The 18,563-nt window shown below is 48.5% G+C and overlaps 1 protein-coding gene across 1 annotated transcript in view; it reads left to right on the forward strand.

Annotated features, from left to right (window-relative positions):
• Positions 1-18,563, forward strand: part of AFF3 (ALF transcription elongation factor 3) — a 604,640-nt gene that overhangs the window by 555,346 nt on the left and 30,731 nt on the right. Inside the window, exons 13-15 of the mRNA XM_060027282.1 lie at positions 3,087-3,273; positions 10,393-11,472; positions 15,992-16,116. Of these exons, the coding sequence (XP_059883265.1) occupies positions 3,087-3,273; positions 10,393-11,472; positions 15,992-16,116 (1,392 nt within the window). The remainder of the gene's footprint in view (positions 1-3,086; positions 3,274-10,392; positions 11,473-15,991; positions 16,117-18,563) is intronic.

Genomic DNA, 18,563 nt, shown 5'->3' on the forward strand with positions numbered 1-18,563 from the left:
ATGTTTTCATGCCCACACGTTTACAGTGGCACCATGTTCCTCAAATAGCAGAGGGTCCAAGAACTCTCCTAAAACTTGTCCAATGCTGTGTCATCATGTCAAGTCAATCCATGTTATCGTTTCAGAAAAAAGTTGCTTTTTAAATTAAGTTGAAAGAACTGCTAGCGTCTTTGGTATGGAAACGTGACAACTAGTAAGCACGCCAAACTTGGCAATTTTAAATATATAAAGTTTAAAGTCTTCTTTCAGGAGGGTCTGTCTGATATGTCTTTTTCCATCTTCTTGATTCCATGACTCCAAAGAGCCTTCCTGGCTTCACTGAGCCCATCCTTCTGTTAGTTCTCATCTGCAGTGATGACCATCCCCGGCTTCTTTATTCTGCCACCCTGGCTGCTGCAGCTCCCCCAGCAGAGGCAAAGCAACTGCACGCTCTCCTGGCGAGAGCAGTCATTGTGCCGAGTCCTGAATGACCAGCTGTCCCCCAGAGACCCACAAAAAGGCTAGTTAATGGAGCAGGCTTTCTGCAGGTAGGGGTAGTTATCTTGATCCCACAACTGGAACCACCAGAGCCCTTGCACACAAGCCTGCCCCCATCCTTGACGTGGATTGCTTCCAGCGACACTGTCTCCACCGGGACCATTGAAACATGAATGTATTCGGCCCTGACTCCAGAGGACTGGGGCCTCACAGCACTTCAAAGCAAAGCAGGAAGAAAACCTGAAATTCTTGGCTCTCCCGACGGTTTCAAAAACAAATAATAATTACGCCAGTAAAACTGTCGTTTTAAGTCAATTTCCTAATTTAAGGAAGGAAAACATAAAACTCTGAGACTTTTCTGCCAATCTAATTCAGATCAGAGACTCTGTCTTGCTGGGCTAGTGGGTCTCATTACGATAGGACAGCAGTCAGAAAAGGAAGGCAGCACAGGAACTGTTTAATGGCCGTTTTCCCAGAAATTAAAGTGCAGCTTTTCAAAAGACAGTCACTTTGCGGTGCAAGCCCCAGGGAACTGCACACACGTTGCTGCCTCTGCCGCAAACACAGCAACCAGGTGCACACAGCAGTGGCTTCAGTGTCCTTTGTTGTCGGAATGAAAGTGGGAGAATGTACCGCTTGGTGATCAAAGCCTTTGACCATCATATAAAACCAATCAAAATGCTCTTTATTTCCCTTAATTTCCTAGTCTTCAGCAAATGTCATTCCAGGGTGTGGCGGGGAGACAGACCTCTTTCCTCCACCATGTGTTGCTTGGCTCTGGGGAGTTTTTACGTTTCGGTTGGTTTGTTTGGGTTGGGGTGGGTTTCTATCTGTTTGTTTTTGGAGTTTTCCCCCAGTGTTTGGGGGACTTCCTGACACACTGTTAACATGGATCCCAGCCGTTCGTGTTCAGTCACAATCTAATAACCTTCTTTTTTTTTTTTTAATGACTCCATTGATAGTAGCCATGTCGACTCAGCTGCCAGGAAAGATGGATTTTAGTTCATAAGGGAAGAAAGAAATATTGCAACCCTTTGATCACTAACCGTCCCTTCCCAGCCTCTGTAAAAAGATCCAGGATTCCTCACTCAACACCAGAACAAACAGCAGGCTGGAAAAGGAATTGTTGCAGCTTAGGCAAGGCGTAAAGGTGCAGATGTTGTCTGACGTTGAAGAATTTTGTCAGACAGTAGGTATGGACCATGACATTGGCAGAAGAAATAAAAACCACTAGGGAAGGTTATGTTCAAACTCCATTTTTCCCTAAGCCTGCAGTTCAAAACAGTGCTTTGACTTTCAGGTACATCCTGTAAGATAGTTTCTTGTCTTATCATTCCTCTGGGAGAAGCAAGGTTCCAGTGAGTTTTAAACATTCCCCCCCCCCCAATCCCTGCCCCAACACTGAGGATTTATGAGGCTCTGTCCTTGAGCAAAGCATTTGTCAAAGATTTAAGGGGCGGGTGAAAAGGGTCCTTTACCTTGTCCTGGCTGATTTGCACTTGAGACCATAAACTCTCTGACAAGCTCCCTCAGCCCTGGGCCTTCACTCGCATTCATCCTGTTGAAGCAGTGGTCCCGGCTGGAAGGGGCAAGCAGATATTTGCTGACTCGACATTTAAAAAGTGGTCACTGCATTTTCTGGGTTTAGAGTTTGACCTCAAAAAAACAGTCAGGTGTGTTTCAATGCAATTAATAAAGGACTTTGAAGATGTTGACTATTATGTGAGTATTGAAACTTTCTTTTTGGCTCACTGTTTGGGTGGATGTGTGTGATTTGAATTTTTGTGGTTAATTAATTACCATGAGAAGTGTCCGTGTTTCCTGTTCTCTTTGAGTCTATAATTTGAGTATGTAAGTTTCTGGCAAATTTCAGCAGGGATACGAACGAACATCGAGTATAATTCCAAATAGTATTGCTATAAGCCACTGTACTGGGGTTGAATTTTAAAGTCTAAAATGTTTTAAAATGTGTGAGTGAGGGATCTTCAGTTCTATAATAAAGGGCTCAAAGGAAAATTACTTGTTTATACAGCAAGCCGGCTCCTGTAAAGACTACAGGACTCGCCTCTGTGGGCAGGAAGAGGTGGGAAGCAAGACAACTTTGTCAGTCCCGCTGTCTCCGGAACCTTCCAGCAGGCCGTGAGAGCACAGAGCAGGACACTGTTCCCTTCCTCACAGCCCACTTCCTAAAATAAAGCAAACAGACATTTTCGTTCTTTACAAAACATTTCAAGCATTTTAGATTTCCTTGCCTTTTTGTCGGTGATTGGAATCGGGAATGCATTTGAAAAGCCATTCCCAGAAACAGGAGCAAACTAGAAACAGTCCTTCTGCAGTTACACCACCTTCCCCTCTAAAACGATCACACAAACTAGTCACACTGACGAGGGCCTGATTACCAAGTGGCACCAACTTTCACTCCCAATTTAATTTCTGTGCATCCGTTGTTTTAACTGTGAGGCTGCTTTGACCTTGACGGTGGCTCTGGAGCTTCAGGTGACGCTGACAGATGCGCAGGCTGGTGGAACAACAGCTCGCTCGGTGGTGTATGCGTGTTTGCTCACTTGGCTTTCCTCCCCTTCCCTTCCCGGGGCCTCGTGGGCTGACAGTGCCGGCCTCCCGCAGGCCGACTGCAGGGCCTCCGTGCCCTCCAGCAAGGGCAGCAGCAGCGGCAGCAGCAGCAGCGGCAGCAGTTCCTCCAGCGACTCGGAGAGCAGCTCGGGATCTGACTCAGAGACCGAGAGCAGCTCCAGCGAGAGTGAGGGCAGCAAACCCCCCCACTACTCCAGCCCTGAGGTAAGGACACGCCGGCCCCTGAGCGCCTCCCCTGCCTGCGTCTCCCCGACCCGGTGAGCGAGGTCAGTCTTCCTCCGAGTGTGGTTCACACACCTCCTGCTCCTCCAGCCTCAGTGCTATGACACTGGCCTGCGAGGCACCGTGACCTCTCTAGGCCACCACCTCCTGGCAGCCTGCCGGGGTTGGTTTAGGCTCATTTCCCCCAGCCCCTCCTCACAGTGCTCCTAATCACAGAGCTTCCTTTGAAGTCTAGAAACTTCATCTCTTATGGTCCCCAAATTCTCTATCTTGACGTCCAGAACTTTCCAAGTATGCTGTAAACATCACTGACTGGAAATAACCTGAGGATCGGGTCTCCCTAAGGGTCAGCCGAGGCAATAAGCAGACAGGGCAGCTCCCTGCCTGGAAGTGTGAGCCCCCGTAAATCACGGGGAAAGGAGTTTTGTGGATTGGACATGGTTAGGATCTTACCTTTTTTCAGTTCATCACAGATTAGGAGAACAAGGGCTATAAATATGAATAAAACCTCCTTTGTTTTCTTTGTAAAAATATAAAAAGGAAAATTAGCATCAACTTACAAATACTAATGAAAACTTTTATAGCTATGATGAGTATCTGTGTGGAAGATTTAGGTGCCTCCTATAAAAATATTATAAGGTCCCAATAAAAGCCATTGCTACTTCTACTTTAAAGGGGAAAAAGGGGGAAATTTAATAGCAATTCAGAGCGTGGATTCTTGAGAGAGGGCTGAGAGCACCCTTCTCTAGTCCCTGGATCTGTAAGGGTAGACTTTGATTTCTAAAGAGGGAATAAAATATGCTGCTTCTCGAGTGTATAAACATTTGATGCTACTGTGGCTCATAGGATTTGACTTTTTACCTACAACCTCCTGTACCACTCTGGGCCCAAATTTCTAAATATGCTCTAAAATGAAACCAAGGGCTTCCCTGGTGGCGCAATGGTTGAGAGTCCGCCCGCCGATGCAGGGGACACGGGTTCGTGCCCCGGTCCGGGAAGATCCCACATGCCGCGGAGCAGCTGGGCCCGTGAGCCATGGCCGCTAAGCCTGCGCGTCCGGAGCCTGTGCTCCGCAACGGGAGAGGCCACAGCAGTGAGAGGCCTGCATACCGCCAAAAAAAAAAATGAAACCAAACCCACATATGCAGACCTTGGCGGTGAGAGGTTTTTGGTTTTTTTTTGTTTGTTTTTGTTTTTGGCCACACGGCAATGCGTGCAGATCTTAGTTCCCTGACCAGGGATCGAACCTGTGACCCCTGAAGTGGAAGTGTGGAGTCTTAACCACTGGACCCCCAGGGAAGTCCCCAGGAGCACCTTTAAGGGCCAGCAAGACCCATGTTTCCAGCTTGTGTACCTGTGTCTCTGTCTCTCTCTGTCTCTCTCTCCCTTTCCCTATCTATCTTTCTATCCCTATCTCCCTATTTAAGGGGAAGGCCCTTGACAACATTAACCTATAAAAGCCATATGTTGATATAATCCTGACTTTTCCCAGAAGCTAAATTATTTGTCCTTCTTCATCATTTCATTCATTCATCCATTCATTCACTCATTTAGTGTTCCTTCAACGAAGATCTATTGAGTCTCTGCCACAGATATGATGCTTGGCCCTGAGAGACAGCGATGAGCTGACAGAGAAGGTTCCTGTCTTCACAGAGCTGATATTCTAATGGGAGTAATTTGAAACAAACAAAAATACAGGAGTTAAATAAAACAGAGGCGTTAACCGGGCTTCTTCAGAGCCAGCTTTATGCTCTAATTTGTTGAAAAACTCCAGAATATTTAGTAGAAAGAACTGGGTTCCAGGGACATCGCAAGAGCCAGGGGGGACAGTGGCGGTAGATTAAAAGCGTTAGGGTCTGTGAACGTTACCTCCACCCCAGGCTCTTTGTGACTTTGAAGGTTAAATTCAGGAAAGTTGAGTCTCATTTGCACGCTGAAATGTGACTCCTGGAGTTTCTAGGCGAGGCTGAAAGCAGCCTTGGAGAAGTACAGCTATAAACGGCTTTAAGCAGATTCTCTCTAAATGTCACTGAGATAATCACAAAGACCTGAACTCTTGGGTGATGAAAGGAAGCACTTGCCGTTCCTTGTTTCTTCCAGCAGCTACCAGAGGCCCCTAGCTGAGGAGAAGGAGGGGAGCCTGGTAACACAGGCCTCAAAGTTTAAGTTGCCTGAGGCCGCGTGTAGCTTTCAACTCCTGGCTTCTCTATGCAGAGGGAGTGCAGGAGTGACAAGAGATGTAGCCACACTGCAGGTGGCTTCTTTCTGCTGGAAAGGAATGTATTCCTTGGAATAAAAGTAAGGTTTCTTTTAACATTTTTCCCAAGGTGACTAGAGAGACACGCCCTTCAGAAATACAATGAGGGAATTCCCTGGTGGTCCAGTGGTTGGGACTCTGCATTTTCACTGCCAAGGGCGCGGGTGTGATCCCTGGTCAGGGAGCTAAGATCCCAGAACCCGTGTGGCATGGCCAAAAATTAAAAAAAAAAGAAAAAAATTAGAAAAGAAATACAGTGAGTTTGCAGAATGAAAGTTGAGAAGAGGGGAAGCATTACCTGCTGAGTCTCCACGGAAAAATTAAAAAAGAAATACAGTGAGTTTGCAGAATGAAAGTTGCGAAGAGGGGAAGCATTACCTGCTGAGTTTCCACGGCATCTCTGCCTTCTTCTGGCCAAGCTAGCCCAGGACCCCTTAAAGAGAGCAGTGAGACCCCTTTTCCTTCCCCCCCACAGGACAATCCAGCACTTTATAGCCACACACCTCACATTCCGTTGTCAAGACCTGTTTACGCTGCTTTGCAGCAGAACATTTGTGGCCCTCCTTTCCTTCCTGGAAATATCCTGAGACCCTCCTATTATCAAGCAGGAGACCCTCATGATATCCCAAGACACCTGCATTCTCCCCCTCAACGTCCAGCACTGGACACCCACTTGGCTCTCCTGAGTTTCATACGAGCTGTTGTTTATGGCCGTGGCTGTAGAAAGCCACTGCATTTCACATGAATCACCATAGTCTAACCCCTTGTCTGCAAGCTAGCACGGAAGAGACCCCGAAAACAGTATTTCCATCACTGCAGATCCCCCCTCTGCGGCCTGACGTTTGCTTGCTTCTCCTCAGCCTAATTGTTTTCATTTGAGTTGTATCTTCTTTCCTGGCCTGGGACATCCTTTCACGCCAGAGCTTCATAGGGGGAAGCGCCTCGCCCTTCAGTTAACACGTTTACACCAGCACACAGAGCTCCTTAGACCGGTGTTCCCCAAGTAAAGGATGCTGCAGGGACAAGAAAGAGCCTGGTCACAGGATTTTGAGGAGATCCAGGATAAAGTAGGTTTCACTTGTTTCTTTACCGTAGGGCATCATTCAGCCCTTAATTTTGCTCATGTAAACGGTGTTCTCCACTGTGGCATTTCCCAAATGTATCTGACCACGGAAACTTTTCTTTATTGGGATATATGAACTCAAAGCCACGGAAACTTTTCTTTATTGGGATATATATGAACTCAAAGCACATTTTGGAAAATGCTGCCCTAGATTGTTCTTGAAAATCAGCAGGTACACGATACAAGTTATTCATTGATTCAATAGGCTTCTCCTTAATTAGGCATCTGTGGGGTATGTGGCCGTGGGTGCTCTGAAGGGTATAGATGAAGTAGAGACTAAAGTACACGGTGGAGAGCTTATACACTGATCAGAGGGAAGATTGATCAGAGAGGAGAGTCCTGGATGGAGATACAAAGCAGCAAGCCAGGAAACAATCAAATGCACTGGGCAGAAACCCTGATGGACAGCTCAGGAAATGGACCAGAGCCAGCAGCGTGGCAGGAAAGGAACCCCAAGCCCTGAGTTCCCCCTCCTCCCCTGCCACCTAATTCTTGGCTGTTTGAGCTTCCTTGGCCACAATTGTTTCATCCCCGAAATGGTGGATAATCCCATGCCGTCTAATCTGTGACGCTGTTCTGAGGAATAAGTGATACAAATGGAGTGACAGCTCATTGTGAGTCATTATTAGGAAGAGCAGAGTCATAGCGTGCTGTCCCCCTAACCTATTACGGGTCCTGCGAGGGATACAAAGAAGCAGAGACCTGGCCCCTGCTGGAAAGCAGTGTTGGGCTTTGTTGAAGACACAAGATTTATATACATGAAATGGCTGTGGACATCAAAAGGTGATGCATTAAGGATAACAGAAGGCCACAGGTGTTATTTGGAGAGTTAGTGGTGTCTCCAAAAATTAATCTAATTCTATCATTTTAGGTTGAAGACTGACATTTCTCAAAAGAAACGAGGTCCCTCTTTCGTGAGGCTACACCAGACAGTAATGGGAGACTGGCAAGGCAGCAGGGGAGAGAATCTGGTCTTTAAGCCCAGACAAATGTGGGTTTAGCCTTGGTGGTGCCTGGTAGCAGCTTTGGGCATTTCACTTAACCTCTCTGAGCCCCATCTACAAACTAGGGGCGACAGTATTTCTTACCTGTATGGATTCAGTTAGATGATGCCTATAAAGTGGGAGCACATTGTAGGTGTTCTGGCAAGGAGAGACGGCTGTTAGGGGATGGATGCCCGAGGAATTTGGATTTTTGTTTGAGGGGCAAGAGGAGGTCCTTGTAGATCCTTTGAGAAAGAGAATGTGATTTAGTGATGTGTTGAAAATGGTCCCTCAGCCTCATTTCTTCAGCTGTGAAGAGGAGAAAAAGTGTCCCTAGAGCACATCAGGCAGTGGGCCCGCACTCAAGTGCTTCAGTTCTCCCTTCACTGTTAACGCTCCCTCCAGGAAGTTTTAGTGGGAGTCTCCCCGTGAGCCGCTGTGTTTTAGCTCCAGGCGCACGTCTGTGTTCTCCCACATAAGAGATGGGAGGTGTGGGAGGCCCAGGATGCTGGGGATGAGGGCGAGCTAGCGTGAGACGTGGTGCCGGGGCCAGTGTGAGTGGCAGGCTCTGCCGTAAATGGTCCACCCTCTCCCCGTGTGTGTCCCCTTCTGCAAGGCCGCTTCAGCATCCATTCATATGACTGGGCCCCATTTATCTGGGGAAACTGAGGCACAGAAGTCACTGACTCGCCGGTGGTCCGAGAGAAATGGGGTGGGGAGGAGACAGCCTCAGAGCCATAGCTGTGTTTGCCACCAAAGTAGCCTTCAACCACACCCGGCTAATCTCAGGGCAGGCGAGAGCTTCCCCTTGGCGAAGAAGAGGTCCTGCTGCCCTGCTTCCTCTCTTGCGTCACTGGCGCAGGATGGACCAGGTCAGGTGTGCTCTGCAGGTTCCATTGTCCCCTATCTCTGGAGAAGCCAAATTAAAGCGAGGTCAGAATTTACACAGGACAACTCAGAGGTGCAAAAAAAGACGTATCGTTTTGTTCTTTTGCCTCTTGCTTTGGGAGCCCTGGTCCTTTGGACGGCATGAAAGCAAATGAAGCAGAAAGTTAAGTCACACAGCAGACTCCCTATCAGGGTCATGAGAGATTCCCCTTCTACACCTGTATCCCAGGGGGAGGCTCCCCTTCCTCAGGGTGCCAAGGAAAGGGCCTGGAATCCCCATGCTGGCCTCCACTGAAAGGTCTCTTGTCATTCCCAGTCCCTGGACACCCTGCGCTGTGGTTCCCTGAAGTGTAGACAGTCTCATCTGTTTTGGGGGAACCAGCAGGATGTCCACGGTCCCTGCCACAGCTCCAGTGCCTGGTGCCCACACCCTGTGGCCACTTCATCTTGGCCCCAGGCCCTGCTGGCCCATTAAAGGCTTCCCATCTCCCTAAGCTGTGCCCCAGATGCCTCCAGACTCAGCCAGGACCCTTGGGTCTAATATTACTGCCCTCCCCTCCCTCCCCTCCCCTCCCCTCCCCCAAGATCCTTGCTGCACGTGGCTATGCCCCAAGTTCTGATCTTAATACCAACCTCACTGTTGAGAACCAAATCTTGATACATGAAAGGAAGCTTTAGGAAATTATTATGTTAGAAAACAGTGGTTTTCGCCTACAAGGTTGCCTGACTTCCTCTGGGCTTTAACCAATCAAGTTTGAAGTGCAAAGCTAAGCTGATTCTTTATTTTAGGCTGGTATTTAGTCTTCCCCTGGATCATCAGAAGCCATGAATTCGTAGGGCAGAGACCATAGGGAAGGAAAAATACATCACCTTAATCACTTCAAAAATTTTCCCCATTTCACCTATATTCACAAATTGATAATACTCTAGCTAAAGTTCTATACTTATCAATATACCTCTTTTCTATTAATAATCACAGATGCTGGATAAATGGACTTTTATTAGAAATCAACAACATTTACTCCCTGTAAAAGCATCAGTTCTTAACCTTTGAATAAGACGTAGCTGCCTAGAGATATGAATGAAAGCTATGTCCCTCTCCTCGAAAAATGCGTCTACATGACATTTCACATTCTGTTACAGGGCATTCACTGACCTGCCCTCCCCAAGTCCCCACCACCGCCCCCGCCCACCCACCCACCCCCCGGAGCCAATCTATGGGCCAGAGTTTAAAACCTGAAATGTCCAGGATTTGCTTTAAGGTAGCAAAACTGCTTGCAGGAAAGGTTTCCATTGTCACCTCCTCATCTGAAATATTTCGGGCAAAGTGTGACGGATGCAGGTTGAGGATGGACAAACCAAGTCCAGCCATCAAAGTGCACTGGGCACACACAGGTAGTTCTTTGGGAGTTTAGTTTCCACTCAGTCCCCTTTTTTAATTCTGCCCCCCTCCCCGTATTTTAAGTCTCCCAAAAAATGAGTGCTTTAACACTCAGGGTCTCCAAACTACACCCCAGTTAACTTTTGTGGACTCTCACGTTTATGTATGTCTGTATAAATATAAAAATATATACATTGTATAACCCTCAGAAATGTTGGAAAGGGGTCCTAATGAAGCATAGTGCATAGGCCTCCAACTGCTGCAACGGCATTTCAGTGCCGGGGACCAGGAAGCGGGCAGCATCTCTGCATCTTGTGTGCCCACTGATGCTGCACACACCTACAGCTTCCATGTTCCTTGTTTCCAGCCCATCCATTGTCTGCCCTAAGTCGAGAGGAAAACAGCCAGGCCCCTTTTACGTGAGCCCATCATAAAAGATATTTGTTTGTCGCTGGTTTTCTGCTTTTAGGCCGAACCAGCGTCCTCTAACAAGTGGCAGCTGGATAAATGGCTAAACAAAGTTAATCCCCACAAGCCTCCTATCCTGATCCACAATGAAAGCCACGGGCCCGAGAGCAATCAATACTACACCCCGGTGAAGGACGAAGCGCCAGACTGCGGGAAGCTTCCCGACAACGTCTGCCCGACCAGCCTGAGAGACAAGGACATCAAGAGCGCCTGCAAGGAGGAGCAGAGGCCGAGGACCGCGAACAAGGCCCCGGGGAGCAAAGGGGTGAAGCAGAAGTCCCCGCCCGCGGCCGTGGCCGTGGCCGTGACCGCCGCCGCCCCGCCGCCCACGGTGGCCGGTGCGCCCGCCGAGAGCGCGCCCGCGCCTGCCCGGAGGTCCGCGGGCAAGAAACCCACGCGGCGCACCGAGAGGACCTCCGCCGGCGACAATGGCCACCGGCCCGAGGAGCCCGCAGCCGCGGACGCGCTGGGGGCGAGCGCGGGGATCCCCCCGGAGCCCCCCAAGCCCCGGCCCTGCAGCAACAGTAGGACCAGCCACCGCAAGGAGCTGCGCTCGGCCGTAACCGGCGAGAAGCGCCGCACGCGGGGGCTGAGCCGGATCGTCCCCAAATCCAAGGAGTTCATCGAGACCGAGTCGTCCTCGTCGTCCTCCTCCGCGGACTCGGACCTGGAGTCGGAGCAAGAGGACTACCCTCTGTCCAAGGCCACTGCCGCCTCCGGGAACGACCCGAGGCTGAAGGAGGCTGCCAGCAGCATCAGCGGTGGCGGCCCGCGGGCCCCTGTGGGCTCTATCAACGCCAGGACCACCAGCGACATCGCCAAGGAGCTGGAAGAGCAGTTCTACACACTGGTCCCCTTCGGCCGCAATGAACTTCTCTCCCCGTTGAAGGACAGTGACGAGGTCAGGTCACTCTGGGTCAAAATTGACCTGACCCTCCTGTCCAGGATCCCAGAACACCTGCCCCAGGAGCCGGGGGTCCTGAGCGCTCCCGCGGCCAAGGACACTGAAAGCGCCCCGCCGAGCCACGCATCCGATGCGCCCGCAGAAAAGGCTTTGCCAAAATCCAAGAGGAAACGCAAGGTAGGCCTGGAAACCCGAGGGGCTGAGGGCACGGCGGGAGGGAGGGCTCTCCCTGAACTTGTGGGCAGCAGGTCTGCTGGTCTAGAATGTTCCCGGAGCAGGAGTTCTATGTGACTTTCCTCAACAAACGTTCATAGAGCACTTTATGTATGCCAGATACCTTTGTAAGTACTTGACACCTATTAACTCAGTTAAATCCTTAGCACTGCCCAATGAGGGAAGTATCCTTATTATTGCCACGTTATAGATAATTAAGGTCCGTCTCACTGCATGTGGAAGTAGGCGAACGGGAAATCTTCCCTGAGTGTGTGTGGAGAGGCAAGCTGGAGGCCGGGCCTGTGAGAAAAGCTAAATACGGGTGAACCCCATTCTTTGCTGGAAGGGGTGGGATCGTTCATTGACTTTAGAAGCCGGCAGCCTCAGAGAGTTTAGTAAGGCTGTGACTGGGGTGAGGCGTGAATCCGGAAGTGCCTAGTGGGGACCGTGGACGACGGGGCCCCGGGAGGGGACGCCATGAGAGCCAGCGGCTGGCGCTCCCGTGGCATTGAGCAGGAGAACTTTGTGGTGGAGACAGGCTGGGAACAGGGCCCTCAGGAGGAGGGACTTTTGAGTAATCAGAGGGTCAGGGATGAGGTGGCGCCAAAGGAGGGAAGCAAGCTGAACAAAGGCGGGTTGCACGAAGTGAGACAGGCAGCTCAAGTACTCGGAGAGCAGGACGTTTGTCAGGAAGCAGACCCAAATGCTCGGCCGTTTGGCCGTTTTTGAAGATTTTTGAGCACAGGAATAATTTAATCATAATTTTAAACCAATTTTGAGGATTTTTATTCCCTCCTGTTACTGCATCTTCAAAAGTAACTTGGACCACAGAGGAAAACACAATGCGTGACAAGCCAAAGATTGTAGTCATCGTGGATGGTCCCAAATTTAGGAGAAAATCATTCACAACAGTTAACACGTATATATGTCCCCATGAGGGATGCTGTTTTTGTACATATTAAGTTGTTTATAAAGTCCTTACAACTTTATGAAGCAAATATTATCATCATGCCCATTTTACAGATGAGGAAACTGAGGCTCATAGTGCCTAAAGGGACTTGCCCCAGGTTCACATAGGTGAGAAAGGGCAGAGCCGGGAATGAAGCCTGGGTCTGTGGCTCCAGGGTCTCCCAGTAAGAAGTCAGCATGAGGTTTGTGCAGTATTTTCCCCACAGGGCCCCTGCTCAGAGGGCTCTGTACTTGGAGTTTAATGCTTGCAGTTGCCATCTTGGAATTCTTCATTTTATTTTTGAATTTGTGTTTAGTAAGTGAAGTGTGATGGGACGATGGAGCCTGCGCGGTCCCACCTCCTGCCCATTTCCCAGGACAGGTTCTGCCTGCCCCGTGGCCCCTGTGCACTCCTAGCCCTGTGCAGCATCCCCATCCAGGGGCCAAGGCACAGGCCTAATGAGGGTCGGGGTCAGGATGGGCATCTCCCCACCCCCAATCCCAGTACTGAGGGGTCCTCCAGGGAAGAGTGCAGTCCAATCCGCAAGGGGTTGCCAGTTGGCCTTGGGGAAGGGGAAATGCCTAACTGGACTTCCTCACCCCTTGACCCATGGGTTCCACAAATGGCTGGCGGGGGAAGCCCTTCACTGGTGGGCTGCGCACAAGCGCCCTGTCGCAGGCCCAGGCCCCCGGTACTTGGGAGTGTCTACACATGCCCCTCAGGTATCCCCGTGCCTCAAGGAGCACAGTATGAAATAGCAAATAAACACAGCGTGACAGGTCAGGAGACAGACTTTGAAAGACACGAAAGACAAGAAAATGTTTCCGACTTAGTACTTTATAATGTTAGTCTTTAGCGGCTTGCTTTTTTTTTTTTTTTTGAGGTATAATATAATGATTTGATATTGGTTTATAAGTATCGCAAAATGATGACCACAGTAAGTCCAGTTAACATCCGTCACTGTCCACAGTTACAAATTTCTTTTCCTCCTGGTGAGAACTTTCAGGATCTCCTCTCCTGGCTACTGTCAAATATGCACTACGGTATTATTAACTATAGTCACCATGCTGTATATTACATTACGTCCCCATGACTTAACTCATTTTATAACCAGAAATTTGTACCTTTTGACCTCATTCATCCATTCTGTACTCCCCCCAACCCCAGGCAGTCAGCAGTCTGACAGCATAAGCTGGGAGGAGGTTTGGTTTCTGTTTTTAGATTCCGCATGTCAGTGAGGTATTTGTCTTTCTCTGTCCGACTTGTTTCACTTATCATAATCCCCTCTAGGTCCATCCGTGTTGTTGCAAATGGCAGGCTTCCTTCTTCTGTTGTACGCACATATATGCCGCAGTACCCTTATCCATCTGTCTAGCCGTGGACATTGGCTTCCTCGTCTTAGCCGTTGTAAATAACGCTGTGGTGAACATGGGGGTGCAGATATGTTTTCAAATGAGTGTTTTCGTTTTCTTTGGATAAATACCCAGAAGTGGGATTGCTGGATCATGTGGTAGTTCTATTTGAATTTTTTGAGCAACCTCCATCCTGTTTCCACAGTGGCTGCAGCAATTTACATTCCCACCAACAGTGCACTAGGGTTCCCTTTGGTCCACATCCTCACAGACTTATTAGTTTTAGTTTTTTTGATAATAGCCATCCTGAAAGGTATGAGGTCCTATCTCATTATGGTTTTGATGTGCATTTCTCTGATGATTAGTGATGTTGAGCATCTTTTCATGTACCTGTTGGCCGTCCATATGTCTTCTTTAAAAAATGTCTAATCAAATCCTCTGCCCATTTTTCAACTGGATTTTTTTGTTTGTTTCTTTGCTGTTGAATTGTATGAGTTCTTTATATATTTGGGGTATTAATGCCTTCTCAGATATACGATTTAGAAATATTTTCTCCGATTCACTAGGTTGCTTTTTCATTTTGTTGATGGTTCCCTCTGCTGTGCAGAAGCCTTTTAGTTTAATATAGTCCCACTTGTTTATTTTTTGCTTTTGTTGCCTTTGTTTTTGGTGTTAAATCCAAAAAAATCATCACCAAGACTGACATCAAGCATCTTTTCCTGCTTTTGGAACAAGGCTCCCAGCATTTTCATTTTGCACTGAATCCCGCAAATCACGCAGTCAGCCCTGGCCTCCTGGGTGACCTTCCCTTCTGTGGACTTCAGTTTCTTTGTTTGTAAAATGGTGACATCTTTGCAGGGGTGTTGTCAGAGTCACATGATATAATGCAGTAATGCGGGTTAGCTCACTACATACCTACCCTCTTTCCTTCTGTGTTCCTCTCATACCCTGCCCTCCCCCTTACTCGTTGGATTGGCTTGTCCGTCAGTCCCCAGGTGATTAATTGATTAATGAGTGAATCAGCCAGTCATCTGGAGATGGATGGATAAATGGACAGGCTGATGGAAAGAGAGAGAGAGAGGTATTTCAGAGATAGAAATTGATAAACATACAGATAGATTGGAAATATATATAGCTGTATAGGTATATTTAGATAGAGATGTGCAAAAACATATACATGTATATTCCATAGTATTCTGTATTTAAATAAGTTTATTATTCATGGGCTTTTTTATTTTAACTTACAAAACTTCATTTACACTAAGTCTCACACTCAGCTCTCCTCATGAAATCTACTGAATCATGATTAAACTCACACAGAGAAGTGAAAGAACATTTTCACAGCACTCTTTACTCAGTATCTGGGGTGTGAAGCCCTCAGTTTTGGGTGCTGGAGGTGGGACACCGCAGACCTGGCTCCCAGGGTGCAGAGTCGAGCCCTGCCAGAGCCCTGGAAGCCAGAACTGGGGGTTCAGAGCTTTGGCTTGGACCCTTACGGGGGCACAGTTTCGGCGTGAGCTGCTGGGGTCCTTGCAATAGAGGCTGTGTAACAATCCCAGCTGGAGAGAGAAGGTCAAAATTTCTCTATCTTTGGTGCCAGTGCTTGTCTCCTGGAAAGCTCTGCTGAGAGCCCTACATGTGCCTGTACCGTGTTGCTGCGATCTCACCAAAAATGGAATTTGGTTGAGTGCATGTGCCTCGTACCCTAGTACACGCCTAGGTTAAATACCATCGTGGAAAACAAGAATCCAGTCAAACTACTGTTTTATAAAAATGTCCTTTGAGGCCATGAATTTCAAAAGAAAGGTCCGAGCTTGTCACTGCCCTTACAACATCAAGCCCAGGATAGGTCGCTATGCCTTGTTTGGGTACCAAGAAACGCCAAAGGGAGGGATGCTGAAACTCCAGAACAGGTCTTCTTTGGAGGGTGGAATCTGCCTGTGGGTAAAGAAGTGTTCAGTGGTGATCTTTGTGTCACGCTTTTTCCTCTCAGTAAGCTGACAGATTTCTTCCTTGTTCGCGGAGTCGCTGATGGGGAACCCAGGCCAGGGCCGAGAGTGCTGCAGCCACATTGGTGCTCGGGATGTTGTCCAGAGAAGCCCGGATGAGCTGGTTGGCGATGGGAGCTCGCTGTGATCCCTTGAAATCTAAAGCTGACTGGCTTTTGCTTCTTCCCATGCAGTGTGACAGCGAAGATGACTGCCGGGAGATCAGGAAGGCTCAGGGAGAGAAGGAGAGCTCTTCACGACTCACTGCCTCCGCCGGCAGTACTTTGTCCGCAAACCATTGCAACGTGAACGTCAACAGGTACTCACGCTCCCAGGAAGGCAGAGGGAGCTGGAGGCGTGTCTGGGTCTGAGAGGCACATGCCTACTGGGGGAGAGTCGGATTTTTGAGTGACTGCTCTGCTCTGGGTCTCCATGTTGCCTACCAAGCCTCTTGGGCTCCTGCATCAATAGAAATTGATAAGAGGCCAGACAAGAAATTCAGACAAGGCTTTACTGGGGCTCGTGCTGTAGCACGAGGGAACAAAGACAAGTAACAGATTCCCTTGCACGCTGTCTGATGGGGGGCCAGCTGATTCCTTAAATGGGGTGAGGGTAGGGTGGGGCCAGGGGTCTGATTCCTTCCTGGGGCGGGACCAGCTGATTCCTTAAATGGGGTGAGGGTAGGGTGGGGCCAGGCTGGAGGGGTGGCTTAGGAGGTCTGCTCACCCCCTTGTTGGCGCTGAGTGCGCAGTAACCTACTTTTGCTCCTGACACCCTGCATTTTTGCTCCGGACTCCTCAGAAGTGGACGTTGGGTTTTTGGTCTTTTTGTATCTTGTTCGTAATTTGTTCCAACTGCCCTGTGCCTGCAGTTATTTTTAGTCCCTTGTAGTCTCTTTGTATTTTGTGGCTCAAGGAGATGTTTGTCCAGGTGCAAGCACTGCAGCAGAGGGTCCCAGGTCCCAGCCTGTCTCATGCAGACTCCTTTCCCTTGGTTTAACCCAAGACTAACCAGTATGCCTGGACGTGTGCTTCTTGTCACAGCTCCAGGTGCGCTGGAAGTACTTCTTTATAACAAAAGACCAGTTACTAGTTGCACGCAGTTCTATCCTTTCAAAAACACACCCTCCACTCTGAAAACTTACAAACTGAATAAGCTTATTACACCAATGAAAAATATAAACTTGAGCAGAATCTCCATATGACACACCTAAAGGCGTTGGGTGTAGACTGAATTTGCGGTGACAGACAGGATCCGGGTCTCCAAGGCGAAACAGCCACCCAGTCCCTCCTCTCAGTGGGTTCCAGAGAGACCCACATGGCACTGAATCCCCTCTGTGACAAAGGCTTCCTAGCAAAGCAAGGTCCCAGATATTTATTATAAGTGAGCAGCTTATCATCAGTCATAGAAGTCCTTTCCATTTAGAAATAGCACAGCTCAGAAACCACTTTATCCTCTGCTGAGACACTCCTCACTCTCCCTGACTGTGTACATAGAATTTTTAAGGGGAGATTAATGTTTCAGCGCAACACATAAAAATGTAAACTGAAAGGTTAGGAGAAGATGTAGAGTAGTACTAAAACCCGGAGAGGAAATTGGAGAGCGAGGGCACCTGAGCACAGGCCCACTGCAGTGTTAGAATCACCTTGGGAAGAAGGGCAAGAGCCCTTGAAGGTCTGAGCAAGAAAGAGCAACACACACAAGCTGCCCGAGCCCACAGTCCTCTGGGCCAAGCAGATGGCATCCCAAAATATTGAGGAAATGTGAATGGGGAAAATACGGCTCAAAAATTTCTTTTTTTCTTTTTTTTTTTTTTTGCCGTACGCGGCCTCTCACTGCTGTGGCCTCTCCCGTTGCGAAGCACGGGCTCCGGATGTGCAGGCTCAGCGGCCATGGCTCACGGGCCCAGCTGCTCCGTGGCATGTGGGATCCTCCCAGACCGGGGCACGAACCCGCGTCCCCTGCATCGGCAGGCGGCCTCTCAACCACTGCGCCGCCAGGGAAACCCTCAAAAATGTCTTTTTAAATGTGTGATAGAGTTATATATGTGCTTCTTTGTTCATGCCTTAAATAACCTTTCTAGCAGATCTAGTAATGACCATAATTTCTAGTAGTGATGAGTGTAAACCATATTTCAGGATGTCTGCCACAACTGGTAAGGCATGAAAATATCTGTGATTTCCACTGGTGACACAATCCCAGGTCTTGCTAGTAGTACTCCTGCTAAACCACCACTGTGGTTTCTTGCCTTTGTTCGTAATTAAAGGAAATGTTCAGTTTCAGTGAGAGGTTAAGGAAAGTGAAGATGCAACTTCTTTCCCATGCAAGTGCGGGGACCCCAGGATAAGAGCTCTTGCTCTAGAGTTTTTGCTGGCAGAGCCTCCTGGCTCTGATAGTTTCATTTACGTTAAGTAAGGACTCAACGCAGATGAAAGTGCTTTGAGTTTTTCTTGGAAAGGTAGCCTGTGTACCTCTGGAATTGTGATTACCACTGTTAAGCTTTACCTGCGTAATCAGACAATCCTTCATATATGGTGATTGCCCATCCGAAAGATGCGATCCCAAGAACGTTTCCAAGTTACTTTGGTCAACCTGAATAGATAAACTTACAATGATGAAGAAGAAATAGTCATATGTTCATGACAATATTTAATGTAATAATTTAGTTTTCTGCAAACATTTAAGATCATGTAGTATGTAAAATAATTGAGACGTAGAAATAAGACTTTTTCACTCACATGTCAAGAAAGTTATGTTCAGACGGTT

The sequence above is a fragment of the Delphinus delphis genome, chromosome 12 (assembly GCF_949987515.2).
Source record: "Delphinus delphis chromosome 12, mDelDel1.2, whole genome shotgun sequence".
Classification (NCBI taxonomy): Eukaryota; Metazoa; Chordata; class Mammalia; order Artiodactyla; family Delphinidae; genus Delphinus; species Delphinus delphis.